At 36.8% G+C, this 18,317-nt stretch overlaps 1 protein-coding gene across 1 annotated transcript; it reads left to right on the top strand.

The window, feature by feature from the left end:
- The first annotated feature begins 3,140 nt into the window (after nt 1–3,140).
- On the top strand, nt 3,141–7,876 carry LOC140140929 (small ribosomal subunit protein bS6m-like). The gene is made up of 3 exons (XM_072162690.1): nt 3,141–3,352; nt 6,012–6,151; nt 6,765–7,876. The coding sequence occupies exons 1-3, from the start codon at nt 3,308–3,310 to the stop codon at nt 7,003–7,005; spliced, it is 426 nt and encodes a 141-aa protein (XP_072018791.1). The 5' UTR covers nt 3,141–3,307; the 3' UTR covers nt 7,006–7,876.
- The last annotated feature ends 10,441 nt before the right edge of the window (nt 7,877–18,317 follow it).

Genomic DNA, 18,317 nt, shown 5'->3' with positions numbered 1-18,317 from the left:
ATTGGCTACAAGTTTGTGATTTAAAAATGTCTTGTCTTGTTAATGTTAGAGGGCAGGAGAAGGTTAATTTTGTAAAAAGAAAGTCAAACATTTTTAACGCAAAATCAAGACACCAAAACTGGTGGCAGGCAGGGCATAATTTAGTTTCAGAATTTTGCAAAGTTTCATTTGTATAGCAATAATTATGTATATGGTCATGCGCCCTGAATTGGGGTATAGGAAAAGGTGGCGGTGTTACATTTTTTTATTTTTTCCCAAACATTTTGTCACTGATCTCAAGAATGGATAGGTGTACTGAACTGGTTTTGGTCTTATTTTCTTGCTAATTTATCTGGCTAAAATTGTGGAAGGTAAAACTTTCATACTATTTGTACTTTGTGAGATATTGCCAATCAAAGGATGTTAAGTCAGGGGTGGCGGAGCCTACGGATGAGGAGCCTACGGATGAAGAGCCTACGGATGAGGCATGTGTTAAAGTATAGGGAATATTGTTTTTTGGTGACTCTCAAATATATTTTTTACTGTAACTTCATAACTCAGCAAGGTATTGAGATGGATTATGTCATTGTTTTGGTATTTATGTCTAGTAGGTAATGTGACCAATTTTACTTTAAACAAGTTTAATTTGTTGTAAATGTGCTGCATTCTGTGTCATGGGTTCTAGGCTTTTCCTATCGTTACTGTACTAAGCATGCATTTATGCTCGAAATGTTCTGAATGTCATATTTCTTGAATAAGTTACCCTACTTCTGTAAAAGTTATCATTTCTTAGAAGGAAATTTGATGAGGAATTCAAATATGCCATTGGTTTTTGTGTAGGGCATAAAGGAAAAAAGTTTCGATTGAAAATATAATAAAAATCATAAAAATTTTGTACGACTTTTGAACACCCTGTATCTCAGTTAGGCAACATAATTCATCATTACAAGTTTGCTTGTTTTGAAAGTCTACAATGTTATTAGCACATCTAAAAAGGTTTTAACAGACCAGGTGTTTATGTTAGTAAATAAGAGAGGAACAAAATTGTATACTTTTTTAACCAAAATTGAACTTTTCCACCCTATATGACATTTGTGGCACCCTGTATATTGACCAAATGTTTGTACATGTGTGTATTCCTAGTGCTCTAAGCTTTACAGTGATATATAATTTTATAGGGTTTTGATGAACAGAATATGAATTAGACCAGTACCAAAACATGTAAATTGTTGAATTTTGTAATATGTAATGCATTTGGCCCCCAATTCATAGCGCACGACCATATGATATAGCAATGACATGTTTGTGTGATTGCATAGCAATTTGGCTAGATTGTGTAGCAAAATGCGATGCAATACCGGTTATATTATGCCCTGGTGGCAGGTTGTGATATCCTCAGAACTAGTTGTCATGTTTTATGATTGCGGAACACCCTAAAGGATGCAAGTTTTGGCAGGAACTACCAATTTAGTTTCAATTTTTATAGTACCGGTACTTGTTTTGTTTAACACGGAATCTACATTTAAAATGGTCATAATTTTCACAAGTACTGGACCAATTTGTGCCAAATAACTTGCATTGTATTGTGTATGCAGAGTCAGACTGCCAATACTAGCTTGTATCACGTTTCAGCGAAAGAACGTCTGTAGTACATACCTGTTTTTAACGACGTTGCAACAATGCTTCTATTGTCAGCAATAACACCTTGCATTCATACTTTTGAGTTTGTATGGAGCACGTTCGTACACATTATAAATAAGTGAAATCAGAATATCCTGAAAGGAATTCAGGTAACGAATTGAACGACACTGACCTCGCAGCAGCTAATGTTTTCATGTAAACATGGCGAATGAATGCCGTCAGTGTGACATCCTCACCGGCGCCGCGACATGAGTTCAGGGTGCCCGTTTCTATGTACGTACGTACGGCATTCATGGTCCTATGGTGAGGAAGGAACACTAGGGCCATGATGTTTCGGGCTTATAATATTCAATCAGCCTTTCTTCTGTACTGCACGGGCCGCTGTTTCTAGGTATGCTAGGTGAATTCAAATTTGCCATCAAACTGCATCATTTTACATATCAAATTAAAGCCCTTGAGTAAAGAAAGCCAAAACTGAAAACATTTTTGTCATAGCACTTTCCGTAACAAAGTTACATCTTGTCAAAGATTGACTTTCATCAAAAAGATTCTGCTACTAGTGCTAGCAAAATTCCCCAAAACGGCATTTAGGTGTGTTTCTAGATCTTAGTCTCATGGCGATAGCGGCTTTTTTTAATGGGACTGCTATCAAAATCCCTCTAAAATTCCATGTGCGACTTGATTTATCACCATAAAAAATCATATATTTGGGTCAAGTGAATTGAAGTATAGAAAACATATTTATGTAGGTTTCCTTCACCGACCTATTCTTGAAAAAAATTCAAATTTCTATGTAAATAATAATATGCATTGTGTTTGGGCCCCGGTTTCGGCGAATTTCGCTGACTAGCAAATGTGTTAACTAAGGTTTGCCTGGGATACCTACTGTTTCTGCGTGTGTTCATCATGTTTATTGACATGATTGAGGAGCCACTATACTAGCGCTCATGATAGTAGTATCCGAGTTTGGCCAAAAATTACTCAATTTACCTGTAGTCATACACTGTATTGTATAATCATGATATAAAATAATCCATAAATTCATGCAAATTGCAATGGCAAAATGCATGGATGAATTCATGGACATGATTTTCTGAACTGTCTCTCACACATTAGTGTGGCCTTGTTCTTTATTTTCCTAACATTTCATGCCAATTACAGAGCTCAAAAACAATGAAGAGCAAATTATGGACTCTTATTATGACTAGAGTGCATACATTTGAAACATCGGCATGTTTCTTCATAGTTTTTTTCGTACAATTCAATTCACTTACCGCAATTATGAACCTACTGCAGGTAGCCATTTTGGAGTGGTAACCGGATTTAATTTTTATTAGTTTTATTTAATAGAATTAAAAATATATTGAGATTATTTTGTGTCATCAAATATATATATTTAACATTTAAAAAAATTATGATATTGTTTTTGATGTTCCAAATAATGACAAATCTACACAAACTTACTAAGAATATTTTTATTTTTCTGAAAGAGGTAAGAGAGAAAGGTCAAGGGTCAAAATGGTCTGCTCCCTGCCTGTCGAATTCGGCACCTTTGCCATGTGTACGATGTTTTGAGCAGATATCAGATATGCAGCTGCAGTGAGTGACAGGAAATGTTACAAATCCTGAAAGATAAATACTTTTGTTAGGCATAGTTTTTTTTTTCAAAACGGTTATCTAAATCAAGATGCCTGGCTATGAAATGTCACTCATTTTGAGAGCGATGGAAAAGGTAAGGCTCCGTAAGCTTACTGAAAAGTAAATAAAAAATAAAAATAAGCTTTAAAGTTTAATAGTAATACACAAAGTTTATGAGGGTGGTGCAATAATTATGTGTACCCCCGGGAAGGTGAATTATAGGGGGGGCAAAGATTTTTGGCAGGCTAAAAGGGGGGGGGGGGCAAGCATTTTTTGGCAGGTCGATATTTTGGGCACCATTTGATATGCGGCCCTAAAAAGGTGTAGGAAAACGTTAGGAACACGTTCAAATCATGCAACATTTCCTGCTCGCTGCACTCGCATTAAATAGGTAGATATGCCAGGCAAACCTAATGCTAGGTATGTTCATAAAATTTTGAAGTTCAATATTTTTAGCTGAAAGTTCTTTCATTTGAAAGAGAATCAAATTACCTAAACAATAAGGGGTCAATCATGTTTCTAGTGCATATACTTTTGAAGTTACAGACAAAAATAGTGTCACCAAATTGTCCAAAATTTTGTGTGTGAAATTGTGACAGCAGGCACATGTACAATGTACACTACTGTATGTGACCCCAGATGACCTCCTATTCTTTACTGTAAGAAAGCTGTTTTGGATGGTCTTGATTTATACACAAATTGCTTTTGCGCTTTAACGAGCGTCCACTTGGTGGAACATAGATTGCACTATGTGATAGCTTATGAATCCATTATTTATTATGCCAGTACCAACATAAGTCAACATCACTTAGGTTTTGGTTGTCAAAATTAATTTTTAGTAATTTTTTCCATTGAGCCCCACAGTAAAGCCATTTTTTGACTGTACAGGCACATTCCACTTCCCTATGGACGAATAGCGCCACCTATAGTGTGTGATGTGAGCCTGACTACTAATGCTGGTTTCATACTACCCCCTGCCGCTGAGCGGCGTGGCGCACGCGCATTGCAGACAAATGGACACAATAAAGGCTTGTCATTGGTTGAAATGCCCTGCCGCAGCAGCAAGCGGCAGGAAAGTATGCTGGAGGCTTTAGTTAACACAGTTCATTGCTAGACATGTCCACATTGCTTATTATAGAGAGCGACATTCAATCCAAAAAGTTGCGACCAAAGTAGCTCACAGTCAATGGCTTAAAGTCAGATGTATACTCCACTTCGCGAGAAGCTGTGATGAAAAAATTAATTTGCAGCTTCGTGCGAAGGCATTCATGTATACTTCATCAAAGTATCGCGAAGAATTGTTGCCCGCTCTGTGCTTTCATATAGAAACTTCACTGGCCTACCCCCCAAAAGTTGAACCAAATCCAACTCTCCGCGAAGCGAAGAAACCTGCTCCGTCAAGGAAATTCCTTTGCGGAAGTCGTAAAATTTCAGCTCAAATTACTTCGCGGCCTGCGAAATTGCGGTCGCGAAGTGGAGTATACATCGGACTTAACATGTGTAATCCCTATCTCTAGGGAAATACAAAAATTTGAAATTTGGACACCAGAAACTTGGAGACGTGTAGTCTAAAAAGTGCTGGTACTTTATCCTTGATACAGAAGTCAGCATGCAGTGAAAGTTAGATTTCATAAAATAAAATCACCTTTGTGTAAAATGGATCATCAATTCATCATGGTAAAAAATGATGCATTACATGCTTTTTTTGTACAGTAAGTCATTGTAAGGTAGGCCCCCTATTGTCAATGATGGCGCAGAAAAGTGCAGTTTTTTAAAACAGACATTTGCCCATAACCTTCGCTAAGACATGGTTGACCCCTCATTTTTTAGGCCGTATAAAATTAATGTTTTGGTTCTCGTCCAGAGGATTTTCATGAATTGATGAGGGAGGGAGGTGTTTTTTTTTGTTTTTGTTTTTCAATGTAAAATTAGCATTGTCAGTAGTTTTCGGTCTTCTCCAACAGTGCTCGAGGAAGCGATGAGGCCCTTTTTTTTTTTTTCAAATGTGAGATTCTGAGGATAAACCCCTAGAGTACCACAAAAAGACTTGGAAGTGATGCTTGTTCTCTAATAAACTTATTTGTATGAAGATTTCATAAATCATTCCAAAGTCTAAACAAATTGAAAAATCTAAAAAAAAAAAAAAATCTGACAAATCCCAGAAATTGAGGAGGGAGGGACGAGAACCAAAATATTAATTTTACACGGCCTTAAGTTTAGATAATCACCTTTTTAAGGTGGTACTACACCCCTTCATAAATTTGTGACTATTTTTCCCAGGGGGGCCACTCATATAAAAAGTTGTAAGCATGCGTGTGAACAAAAACGCGGAATATGGGTGGTTTTTTCTACTGCAACACGGGCCCGCTCTTTTAGGGATGGCAGCCTGTCCATTGGCGATCTTATGCATCATGGTTATACCTTCCTCCTCTGTTCGAGAGAGTCCCAACCCAATGTTGAGATCATGCTACTTGGACTACAATGCCCTATGCGTGTATGGGTCATGTAACATCAAAGTAATAGTTCCTGCCATCTGTGCTACTGTCAATGCGAAAAATCGTTTAAAAAAACCAGTTAATTGCACAGAGTGTACTTGAACACAATGCGTACTACAAGCACATGTACAAGGGCGGTTTGGTGCATTCCTGGACCTAGCTAGAGCTAAATGCTACAATCATTCATGGTGACTTAAAAAACAACATTTGAGTCCATTGATATCAAAATTTAGTTGTTTTTTTTTCTTCTTTATTTAGCCTCAACTTGTAGGGGCAGTGAAGAGGGCTTTAACATTTGTAATTGAGAATGGTGGAATTGTGAGAAAACTAGAGAGCATGGGTGAGAAGAATCTACCATATCGAATGCGAGCACATCAAGAAAACTTCACAAAAGGACAGTAAGTACATGTACTCGGGACCGTTGATGCCACTCAATGAGTCAATAAATTTTTGTAATCTGAAAATTCAAAGTCAATAAAAGGTTGAACAATGGAAATGGAATACCGTATAAACTTTTAACTGACAGTAAAGTATTAGTTTTAGTGCCAGAAATGGAGGAAAAATGTTTTGATTGATAATGTCATAAAAATTCTAAAATTATTTTACAATTTTGACCACCCTTTATGTTTAATGCAATACCAAACTCTTTCTTCTAAATTTGTTTGAAGGGCCCATGCAATGTCTAATCCATATTTATTTCGAGCTACGTAGCTTTCAGAAAAGGAAAATATGAGGTTCACCATGACAAGAAAGATGCTAATTTTGTTGATGGTCCAGTTCCACCCTGTATATTTCTTACCCACCCTGTATTATGATGTTATACTTTGTTGATTTGGCATTCTTGTAACTCAACTTGTGACATACCCTGTTGTATGCAGGCTGCAGTAATTTTCATAGGCTTTTAAACTGCACAATGTACAAATGCACAAATTTGCACAATGTACAAATGCACAAATTTGCACAATGTAGACTACTGCAAGAGTTCATTACCTTTGATTTTTCTTTTTTCAGTTACTTTGTGGTGGATTTTGAAGCGGCTCCGTCATTACTTGGCTTGCTAGGAAACTTCCAACACAGGGATATTGATGTCATTAAACAAGGAGTGAAGCGGCGAGAGGATCCGCCAGCTCCACCCTGTCCAGGACCGTACTCTGATTTATATACAGGTGCATCTAAAGTTAACAAGACGATGTTAAGGCCAAAGAAGAAGAAAGGAGCTGTGAAATGGCCAAATGTGGATAAAATGGACTGACTATGGAGAGTATTGTAGGGGGGGCTGTACCACCAGGGGTATAGCCAGGATCCAAACTGCCTGTCCACAAACTCTATGGCAGTTCCAACTTGGGATTTTAGCTGCCAGTGTGTGTGCACTACCACAATTACAACTAACAACTTCAAAATATATATTAAATTCATAATGACATCATGTGACTGCTTGATTAAAGTTTAAAACTTTTGATCCAAACACAAGAGAGTTATACCTACCTCTTGGGATTATCAGATGGTTACTCCGATTCTCCATCTTTCATCCGCAAGACCGAGACTGTGATGTTTATCATCAGGTCGTGACCTTTTTGACCTTAGACCTGATCATACATGTAGACTCCTGGAAGTTTGAACCTGCCCCCATCTTTGTTGAGAGATGGCTGATTGACTTTTGTGACCTGCTACCACAAAATGAGGGTCAAGTCACAAGTTTAGTAGTTTTGAGATGACCTGGCTGCTGCATTAGTCTTGCCCCCAGCCCTTTTTTGTACTTTTTAGCCCATTTTCACCAAAGTTTGCCTCCTTAAAAGTTGTCTTGGGCCAAAAGAAAATACTACTTGCTTGTACAGATGTGTGGAAAAACAAAGAACATCAACTCAGCAGATGTCTCAAAACTACCAACTTGTGACTTTATGCTCATTTCGTGGTAGCAGGTTACATTTAGAGGTGTTCAACTAGTTCTTGATTTACAAAAATGTGTACTTTTCGATGCATGTTACTATTATCTCATCTGGGATTTTCCAGGCCACCAAAGTTAGCTATCGCTCATACAAAATATGGGTGAATAGTCACTGGCCAAGCCCTTGAGTATCACTGTGAGGGCGATTTGTTGAGATGCTGTTACTTGGAGGGGAAAAGTTAACTCATTTATAGCCACTTTTCATCCAGACAGTTAAAATATATACCTACAAAATATTTATGTTAGGCCACCTGAATTAAATCCTGAGTTTCAAAGCTTGTGAGAAATTAAAAACCTACTGCGGAATGTGTTTTTTTTATTGATTTTTATCTTTAATATTACTATGTGTCCGTACAAGCTTTGGGACAAGGTCGCATGTCATAAGTTGGGTACAATTTCCATTACATGGTCAAAAATGACAAAAAATGAATTTTTTGATATGTTGTATATATTGACAACCTCTAACAATTAACACCACTTTTAACCTTAGCACATGCTTAATTTTTGAGATAATGCTTAATTATTAATTAATTAATACACAGGCGTCTATGTAAATCTCAATTTTCAAATGCATTTTTCTCAAATCGGACCTCAATTACAAAAATGACTGTAAAATTTTTATTTTATGCAAGAATGTCATCAGATTTGGAGGATATGTTCTCAATACATTAATGCTTGAAATGAACTATTTAAAATAATTGTATGTATGTTAATTACATTGTGGAGGTCAATGACCTTTTTACGAGTAATTAGCGAGATGGTTATTCTATTGTTGAGGAAATGAATATCAAGAAGAGAAATGTACATTAGCATATTGCTAAAAATACTGAAATTCAACTAGGGTTTCATTAAAAATGAAAAAAAAAGGAACATATCCCTTTAAGGTGGTACTACACCCCTTGATAAATTTGTGAATATTTTTGCATTTTTCTCAAAAAATAATATCACACTGGTAACAAAAGTTTATGTATATTATAGCCTTTATAGGGGTAAGGAATCCAGTTACTACACTGGAATGTCAGTGACTCAAGACAAGCGGTACGTTATTTATGATAAGAAAAGAGGTACCGCTAGAATGTACCTCATTTCTTAACATAATAATGAACCCCTTGTCTTGAATCACTGAAATTTCAGTGAAGTAATTGGATTCCGTGCCCCTATAATATACATATAACTTTTATTACCAGTGTGTAGTTACTTATTTGAGAAAAATGCAAAATTAGTCACAAAATTTATCACAGGGTGTAGTACCACCTTAAATAGTTAGTAATTGTTTTAGGTGTACAAATTCAACATTCAAAGCTTTCAGTACATCATACCCTCACTAGATTTGAAAAAGTAACCAGTAGTTTTGACATGCTGACATGTGAATTTTCACATAGGCCCTATTGCACACTCCCGCATCCGCCTGCTCCACATCCGCCTGCTCCTCCACCCCTGGCATTTTTCATTTCAACTGATGTGATTTTTTTACTGAATAATATATAATTATATGCTTCAGTAGACTGAAAGAGTATAAAATTAGGCTTAAAATGAGGTATCAACCACTGCTGTAGGATATGGGGTTACGGAAAGCCAATCAAATTTGTATCGCAATTTTCAGAAAAGAGTAATCCCTCCACCCTTTTTGCATACCCAACTTATGACATGCGACCACAAGCATTTTGTGCAGAAAGTATCCAAAATAATTCAATGTCTGTTAAAGTCACTGCTACAAAATCTCTATATTGAAAACTTCAAAACTTGTTGAAAACTTTAATTGAAATTGGAATTTTGACTTTTATTTTCGCCTTTTGTTTTAAAAAAGAGACATAAAAAGGAATTTCTTGGTTTTCAAAGAGGACTACGCGCACAATTTTACTAACACGCGCAGCAGCTTTGAGACTCAAGAATTAATTAAGATGGCCTAAACTTAAAACTACTTGTCAAGATATTGTTTGTTCTTTTTAAAATTATAGTTTGTTATCCCAGGAATTGAACTCTGGCCTCTTGGAATTGGATTTTGTTGCTAGGGACAACTTCATTGCTAGCATTGAAATTTGAACTTACAGAACTAGGGCAAGGCTTGTAAACATTTTACAGTGGCACCTTATTAACACAAATTGTCAGGGCCTTGGATTTTAGTTTGTGTTAACAGGATTCTGTGTTATCAGGTCATAATATACAGGGTATAGGCTTGGGACTCAAAACATTTTGTGCTATCAGAAATTTTGTGTTAACAAGTTCCCATTGTACTCTGGTAGCCTGTTAAGTGAAATCAGACCCATTCAACGGGTCGCACCCGGGTTTTGGTCACTGTTGTTAAGGGAAGGGGTATGAACGTGTGGACAGTATTTATTTTGGGACATTAGAGCACATCAGACATATCGAATTGCATTCTGAATACGAAGAATGTCCTGATATCAAATAATTTTAATTTTTTGAAATTCACAATTTAATACACATTTTATGGCAAATCATTAAAAATTGATATTTTTGATATTTAACAGTACTCGAAGTAAACTTTATAAATCTGATGATTTATAGTGTATGTAGGTGGGATGAAAAGCCGACGATTAATTGAAAATTTTGACCTTTCGTATTGAATATATGGATTTTTTCCCCAAAAACACCAAAAAAAAATCCATATCTTCAATATGAAAGGTCAAAATTTTCAATTGATCGTCGGCTTTTCCTCCCAGCTACATACACTTTAAGAATATATCATTAGATTTATATAATTTACTTGAGGACTGTTATATATCAAAATTTGAAAAATATCAAATTTTATAATTTGTCATAAAATTTGTGTTATATTGTGATTTTCAAAAAATAAAATTATTTGATATCAGAAAGACATGCTTCGTATTCAGAATGCAATTCGATAGGTCTGAGGTGCTCTCATGTCCCACAAAAAATCCTGTCGAAACGCAATAAACGCTCATTCTAGATCCCTTAAGTAGTGAAATGTGCACTAAAGAGTTTTGGGGGTCAGAACCTTGGTATGCATAAACTTTTAAAAGAGTGGTACATGTAGGTCAATAACAACCTCATCCTCCAACAAAAAAGGGTATTTTTGTATCATTGGAAATCCCATATTGTTTTATTGACCCTGTGAAATATTAGGGTTGAAAAAAATATTGTATTTGAAATTTTGTATGACATTATGTCAATGATGCATATAATGCGGCCCACACATGATCAATTTGATTGATCAATATTGGGGACTCAGAGTAGTGATTTTATTGTCCAACCATAAATGATGTCAAACTAGATTAGATCTCTTCAATAATATGAAGAGAAAATTACTATGTATCCAATCCTGCATCTAGAGATGCAGGATTGGATACATAGTAATTTTCTCTTCAATATTATTGAAGAGATCTAATCTAGTTTGACTTCATTTATGGTTGGACAACAAAATCACTATTGATGTCCGTGTGTACAGTGCACAATGGTAGATTTTGTATCCACTCTTGTATCTTTGATGTTGATAAATAAATCACAAGGTTTTGAACTGGTCAGAGTGTCACATGACCAGCCCAGCGGGTCAGTTGCCTGATGAAGTCTGATGGTTTCAGATGCAGCGTAGCAAGTTGCAAAAAATGCAAGTTCCAGTATTTGATTTAATTCAAAACCTTGTGATTTTAACGACTGGATGACTGAGAATATTAACTAAATTGATACATAAACTTGATCCTGTATAGGCCACATAAGTTGGCATTGGCATGAGAAATTGCAACCCCAATTTCATAACCACTGGAATGAGTGATTTCATTTGTCTATTTATTAAATGTACATACTCAAATAAAGAAGCAACAGCAAATATTTTTCATTTTGTCAGTCTACTGTTTATTTACATAATTCTTTGTGTGATGTGGGCTAGCAAAACCAGATCGATCAAATCCCAGGGGATTCTCTTGTACAAGTTTTGGCTTACAAAGCAAGTTCTGGGGGTTCATAGCGTGTAGCGTGACCTCATACTAGACCAGAAACAAGTAAATAGATACACGGTCATACACCCCCTCTTGCGAGACCTTGCAGTAATGCATGAGTACAATATTAAAATTTAATGTACCTTATGTGAGACTATAGGGTCCACAACTTCCTCCCCCCTAATACTTTTTTAGTTTCAAATGAGTCCAAAAATATGTTATGAAATGTAAAAATGTTAAACAGTGTACATGTATGTATAGCCCTATTTGTTTTACACATGTGGACCAATTTAATAGCATCGCACGTCATTGCATTCAGTCACAATGGTTAATTGTGTACGAAAAGAGCCTCGCCTTTTAAAAGTTTTTTTTAATCTTTCGACAGGCCTTTTAAAAGTTGCACCCGTGTCATAGCAGTTGGGGTTTTCTTTAACACATGAATAGACCTGGTCTCCTGTATTGTTTAAAGAGCATGGACTCGGATACAATTTTTAACATGTACTGTTTAAAAGGACTCTTTTTGTGGCGCCCTCTACGGAGGGGCCACATATAGGCATGTACTTTGTGAAAAGCTTCTAATTTCACTCTTGCTAGATTTACTCCTTAATTGTTTTGCTAAAATTATGCCCAGCTCAGAAATAAAACCACAATATGCTAGGATTTTATTTTATTATTGTTTTCTGATATGCACGGGATAAAATGATGTGTGTATATTCTTTGTTTAAAATACAAAATTAATGGACTTATAAAAACACCAAATAACCCGTGACCTTTGTATGGTTTAAACCAGTTTACCGCCTCTTAGAACCCGATAGACGGTGACATTTGACCATTCTAATTATGTATGTTTTGAACATGTTTGCACATGAACTAGTTGTTTACAGTGTGAAGAATCTACAACATGCTCATCTATCAGGGCACAGTTCTTTAACCCCAATACATTTGTGCATTCATTGAATGACCTTTGAAAATGTGAGTACAAAAACTCATACTTTGCAACTTAAGGTCAAATTTTGCACTATGATTGTTTAATTGAGGTTATTGATAATATGCCACTGGAATGAGACCATTGTGGTCCATAGTGATTGCACGCGGTGCACCTAATCCTTAAACCAACACCAATTAATTATAGTTGACCAACACAACCACTGACCAATCATGAAATCACTAATTGGTTTATGACTTTATGTGCTTGAATCGACTGCTAACTGATTGTGACCAAAGATATTAGAAGCTCAGTATCTTTGTGGTGACTATCTCTGATAAAAAACATTAATTAACGAAAATCAGTTCTGGTCAGCAGAGAAAGGAATAAATTCGGAAGACATGACTGTGTTGAAGGTCAGAAGTGTATTTGCAAAAATAATATTCATTGTAATGCCTAACTGCTGGGAAGGGTTCCTAGCAAGGTTAAGTGAAAGAAACCCCACTGGCTATTTTGTCTGTTTAAAATAGAGTTCTATGACGTAATTTTGTTATTTATTAATTAATTTTTAGCAGAATTAATAACATAAAAATGGGCTGTGCCCGTTTCATGAAGAATAACGATCGATCTTGCCCTTGATTTAACAGGCCTGTCAATTTCTTGGTATTGTTTGATATGAAAGGAGGGTATGATTGTTTTGTATTAGTTTAAGTATTTCCTAGCCTCTCTTAGCCACATGGTTGGCTACAAAAGACACAGAGTATACCTTAGGATAAACTGGCATGAGTCGCCGACCCCAAGTTTTCAACATTTCAGGATTGTTTCTGGACGGAGGTCGGGTGAAAAACGAAATTACGTTTACATGACTTTGTCGAAATTCGTCGTGTGACAAGAATGAGTATATAGATGACTAGGGGGAAGCTTACTTATTTGTGTCTTCTAGTTATCCATCATATACCCTAGGCCCTGCATAACGAAATTCAACAATATTCAATATCCAAAGCAATATCCTCACTACAATAGGCTCCCAAAACAGAACTCCGACCCCACATAACCGCAGAATTGACACGAAAGCTTCATTCCATGAAGCATTTCTCTCGTATTTGATCATCTTCTACTCTTCCCTAGAAAAATCATTATAATACCAAATCTAATCACCATGGAATTCACCATATCCCGTCCAGCTCACATTGGGCGCCACATTCCTTTTTTAAAGGAATTTTTATTTACATAATGAACCACTGCACATTGTGACTGAACACAATGACGTGCGACACTGTAATTTGGTCCATATGTGTAAAACAAACAAGGCTGCCCATACCTTTTTACACGTTTGCAATTTGTCAATTAGTTTTCCCCTCACCCTCAGTGGCGGCACCAGAAAATTTTTTGAGGGGCCAAAATGAATTTCAGGGGGTGCTGTAAAAAGTGGAAATTTGTGTGATTTGGGGTTTTTTTGCCTCAAAAGTGGAGGGACTAGAAAAATATGGGGGGGGGGGGAATGCCCACTGCTCACCCCTTGAGCTACCAGTGAATTTTTGCAGTGGACAGTGCAGTGGCATGTCCAGGGGATTTGGGTCTGACCCAGCACTTTGTTAAAAATCATGTTAAGTCAGCCGTTTTGGGCAATTTTAGCCATTAAGCCCCCCCCCCCCCCCCAACTCTGAAAGCCCCTCTAAACCCCCTGCAGGAACAGATCCTGGACATGCCGGTGGTGCATATTATGTGACATATACATTTGCAGGAAATAACCATATAATTACCATATAATTATAACAGCAAAGATTTTGTAGATTTATCCTGGAGATATTATGTTTTGAAGTACAGAGTGGGTGTCATATTAAAATCTATACCCAACTTCACAAAAATCTAAAAAAATACCATCAGTCAAATCATTAAATATTGCAGGAAATGACCATACTAATGTGTTGTCCATTATTGTATGAAAGCAGGTGGGGGGAATGCCACCCAGTAAAAAACAAATATGAAAATTTCCATTGTGCACAATTTGTTGATTTCGCCTCGCCCCGAAAAAAATTCCTGGCACCAGCACTGAATGTACCTCTTTCAGTTTACAAAACAAGATCAGTTGAAAAATACATCCAAAAACAAACTTGCACACTGAAATTCATGGGAATCGCACTCATGAAACTTATAAAAGGTGTCGTCAGAAATTTTGCCCATGTAGTTACAATCAGCCTACACCTCGGGATCAGTAGTTTTCAATGCTTCCCCTCAAAACACACTGTCGGCTTGTACAGGTCTACTTAAGACATAGTCTACTGTAGTAGACCAGTTTAATTTATCATTACCTAAATTATGCTCTGACCTGACCATGGAAAACTCATCATTCCTGTTCTGATTCAACAGCTCAGATATCCACGAAAAAACTGGTCTACTGTATTTCGAATATAAAATGAACTATGCACTCTATAGTGGGTATGATGTTACCTCATTAAAAATGCAGTCTTGGCTGTTTATGCACATGTCCTGTGGTTTTTACAAATTAAGCCGTTTGAATAGCCGTCCGGCGCGTATTATTTGCACAAGTTCCTATGTATACGCTTGACGTCGCGCACGTATACGCAATGGTTAAGCTGTCGAAGGAAATCTGAATGACTACCCACGTGGGTTGGGTTCAGTGAACACAGTGGGTTGGGCTAATGCATAAACATGTATGCTTGCCTATCTGTTATTGGTTAAGATTTACCACCCACATTGATTTTTACTTCATTAACATTCATCTCAGATTTGAGATGAAAGAGGTTGAGTCTATGTGTTAAGATATGGTGGGTCACATAGGTCATATCCAACTACCGCAGTCCTTTTTTTCTCTGGGCAGGGCAGTCACTGGAGATGTGATGTGTTTCGTCATAGATTTTAAATGGTTTCATGCATGGAAACGTCTGAATTGTTTATCAAAAAAAAAAAAGGAATGCAGCGCAGTCTACTTAAGACACAAACCAAAAGTTTGATGACGTCTTATAAATGGGAAGTCCTTTCATTTGGGAGGGAAGGTGTCCATTAAAGTCTGATTTCGCATACTATAAAATATTGTTCCATGTTGATCTTTGAGATTGGAATTTTCAATATTTCACACTTACTTTACAGGGCAAGGATCAGCATCCTAAAGCGTTTTGGTTTATAGGAAGTCGTCAAACTTTTGGGTCGTTCCCATACAGGCTACTTTGGGGCTGCGCAATAATTATGAGCCCTGGGGAGGGTAAAATTGGGGTGGGGGGTTGAAAAATTTCTGGCAGGCCGAGAGGGGGGGGGCAACTAACTTTTACCAGGCCGAGCAGAGGCATAGCCATTTTTGGCACATCACTTGGAATTTTTACGCTGGGGGATATTGCACAGCCCTTACCAATGTAATATCCCAAAAGTTTCTTCTGGTGAAAAGTTGAATGTACCGATGCCAGATTGTTGGACCAGGCCGGGGCTTTCGTTAGTTCAATCTGGTAATAAAAATAAAATTCTAATATTTTTGAAAATCAAAGGGAAAATGGCCAAAACATTTGTTTTTTACAATTGTGGTCACAAAAAGACTTGGCACAAGTCTATAAGCATTCAAAATATTGAGTGTATGCTATGAGTTCATAAGCTCATAATTTACTATTTTGTATATTTTATATTACTTTTGATAATTGGTTTTGAAATAGATTTTGTTTTCCAAATATCATGTTTACCTTAAAATTAGTCTTTGTACAAGTCCATGATGGGCATGATTGTCACAGCATATGAGAATCACCCTAAAATATGAAAATCACCCTAAAATATGAAAATCACCCTAAAATTTCCAAAACTTTAATTAACCAAATGTTAAAAGTTTGCCCTTAGAACTAAAGGATTAGGATTTTATTGCTGTATGTTTTATTTGATAAAACAGGATTATTTTTAATCCAAAAAGATTAGTGTTGTATTTTTCTGGAATAGGGAGTAGTCACACTACCATAATGGGACACAATCTGGTCCGTGGAGGCCAAATGCAGCAAATTTGAAATAAAGATTATGAAGGCAAAAAAGAGTAAAAAAACAATAAAATACATAAGAAAATGGACATCACAAAACCTAACTTAAATCTTGTATGCGAGACCTTTTCAGTATGTGATCGCCTATTTGTATACGGTAATAATTGTAGTAACTCAATTTTCAAAAACGCCTCCTTTGCCCTCCATGGACCAGATTGTAATATGTGATGCGATCAAGCAAAATCAGTCAAACTCGGAAATATTGATTTTGAGATATAGCCAAACAAAACAAGTATTTCCTTTTGTTTTGGAAAGTCTTAAATTGCTCATATCTTTGGAACTAGTTGTTCAATTTCAATAGTTTTTTGCAAAATCCAGCTTTGTGAATGCTTTTTACTTCCAGTTTTTACTATCCTATAAGAAACTGAAAATTTCTGAGTTCCAACTGATTTTGCATGATCGCATCACATTATAATACGTTGTATTAGCTTGGTAAATGCTTAAGGAGAGTGTTAGGCCTCGTATCCATAGGTTGTTCCTTGTGGCATGTGCCCTTGTTCGTGTTTACTTTTTCCCATGTGACCTGCCACACAGACAACCTATGGATACGGCCACTAAGCAAAACAAAGGTTCATTGTCTGTGTGGCAGGTCACATGGGAAAAAGTAAACACGGAACAAGGGCACACGCCACAAGGGAACAGCCTATGGATACGAGGCCTTGAGTACTTGCCTGTGGTGCATCAGGTGCTGGGTAACCCCTGTAATGGTTACTTGCTGACATTCTGTGGTGGTACTACACCCATTGCATTTTTTGCATGTTGTGAAGAAATGAGAAAAAAAAAATGGACAAATTAGTATGCAAAATGAAGGGCAAAACTTCTTGTCCTATTGATGGCATCGGTATCAATGTAGCTTACATGCTTTTAAAGCGTTGATATACCACTTTTTGGCTTCTACCTTTAAAAGCATAGCTACATTGATACCAGAAGGCGGATCCAGGAATTTTCAAGAGAGGCGCCGAGCCACCACCGCTTCTGCTTGCTCGGCGCCACACAAAGTCGGGGCCGCTCTACAAAAATACACAGAGTCAGGCGCCGATCTGCAAAAAATAGAGGGGGCGCGCGCCCGGTGCGCCCCCCTCTAAATCCGCCACTGATTGATACTGATGCCATCAATAGAATGAGAATATTTGTCCCTTCATTCTGCTTACCACTTTGTCCAATTTTTTTTTCCTCATTTCGTCACAAAATGCAAAAAACTGCAATAGGTGTAGTACCCCCTTAAGGGAAAAAGTAATGTAGATCAAATTCAGACTGCTGTACTCATCCTTGCTCCATTTAGAATTGGGTAAATATACTCCGTCCTTCAGATTAGGGTGGTTACCCCTTGCTGTTCCCTTTCCGTCTCAGTTTGTTCATGGGAGCCCTTAAAATTAGCATTGCTCTTTGAGTATACCTTTCTGCTTAAGCAGTAAAATCAAAAAAGCCTTAATGTATGATTTCTGTCAAATTTTAATTAACCCCACTAGTTATTTTGGCCATTTAACATGCAGTTCTATGGGAGGACATATTACCATAATTTTTTAAATTATGATAATTATGTCCAACTTTGCTCTGTTGACCAACGAAGACAACATATTTGGCCGATTCCATGACATGTGTAAACATTACAAATATGGAAAAAAATCGGGTTTGAAAAAAATTAACCAATTTCATATTATAAGATCGTATACAAAGGCTTTAAATAAAATACTACCCCCTCCCCCCAAAAACCCTGAACAAATCAAAACATTTGCCTTTTTAATACGG

This window comes from Amphiura filiformis, chromosome 19 (genome assembly GCF_039555335.1).
Source record: "Amphiura filiformis chromosome 19, Afil_fr2py, whole genome shotgun sequence".
In the NCBI taxonomy this organism is placed as follows: Eukaryota; Metazoa; Echinodermata; class Ophiuroidea; order Amphilepidida; family Amphiuridae; genus Amphiura; species Amphiura filiformis.
Note: the sequence above shows the minus strand (reverse complement) of the source record. Positions and strands in the feature narration are given on the sequence as shown.

Coding starts and splice junctions, on each gene's coding strand:
- LOC140140929 (XM_072162690.1), top strand. CDS start 3,308: ATGCCTGGCTATGAAATGTCACTCATTTTGAGAGCGATGGAAAAG. Junction 3,353..6,011: donor TTTTGAGAGCGATGGAAAAG/GTAAGGCTCCGT, acceptor TTCTTTATTTAG/CCTCAACTTGTAGGGGCAGT. Junction 6,152..6,764: donor GAAAACTTCACAAAAGGACA/GTAAGTACATGT, acceptor TTCTTTTTTCAG/TTACTTTGTGGTGGATTTTG.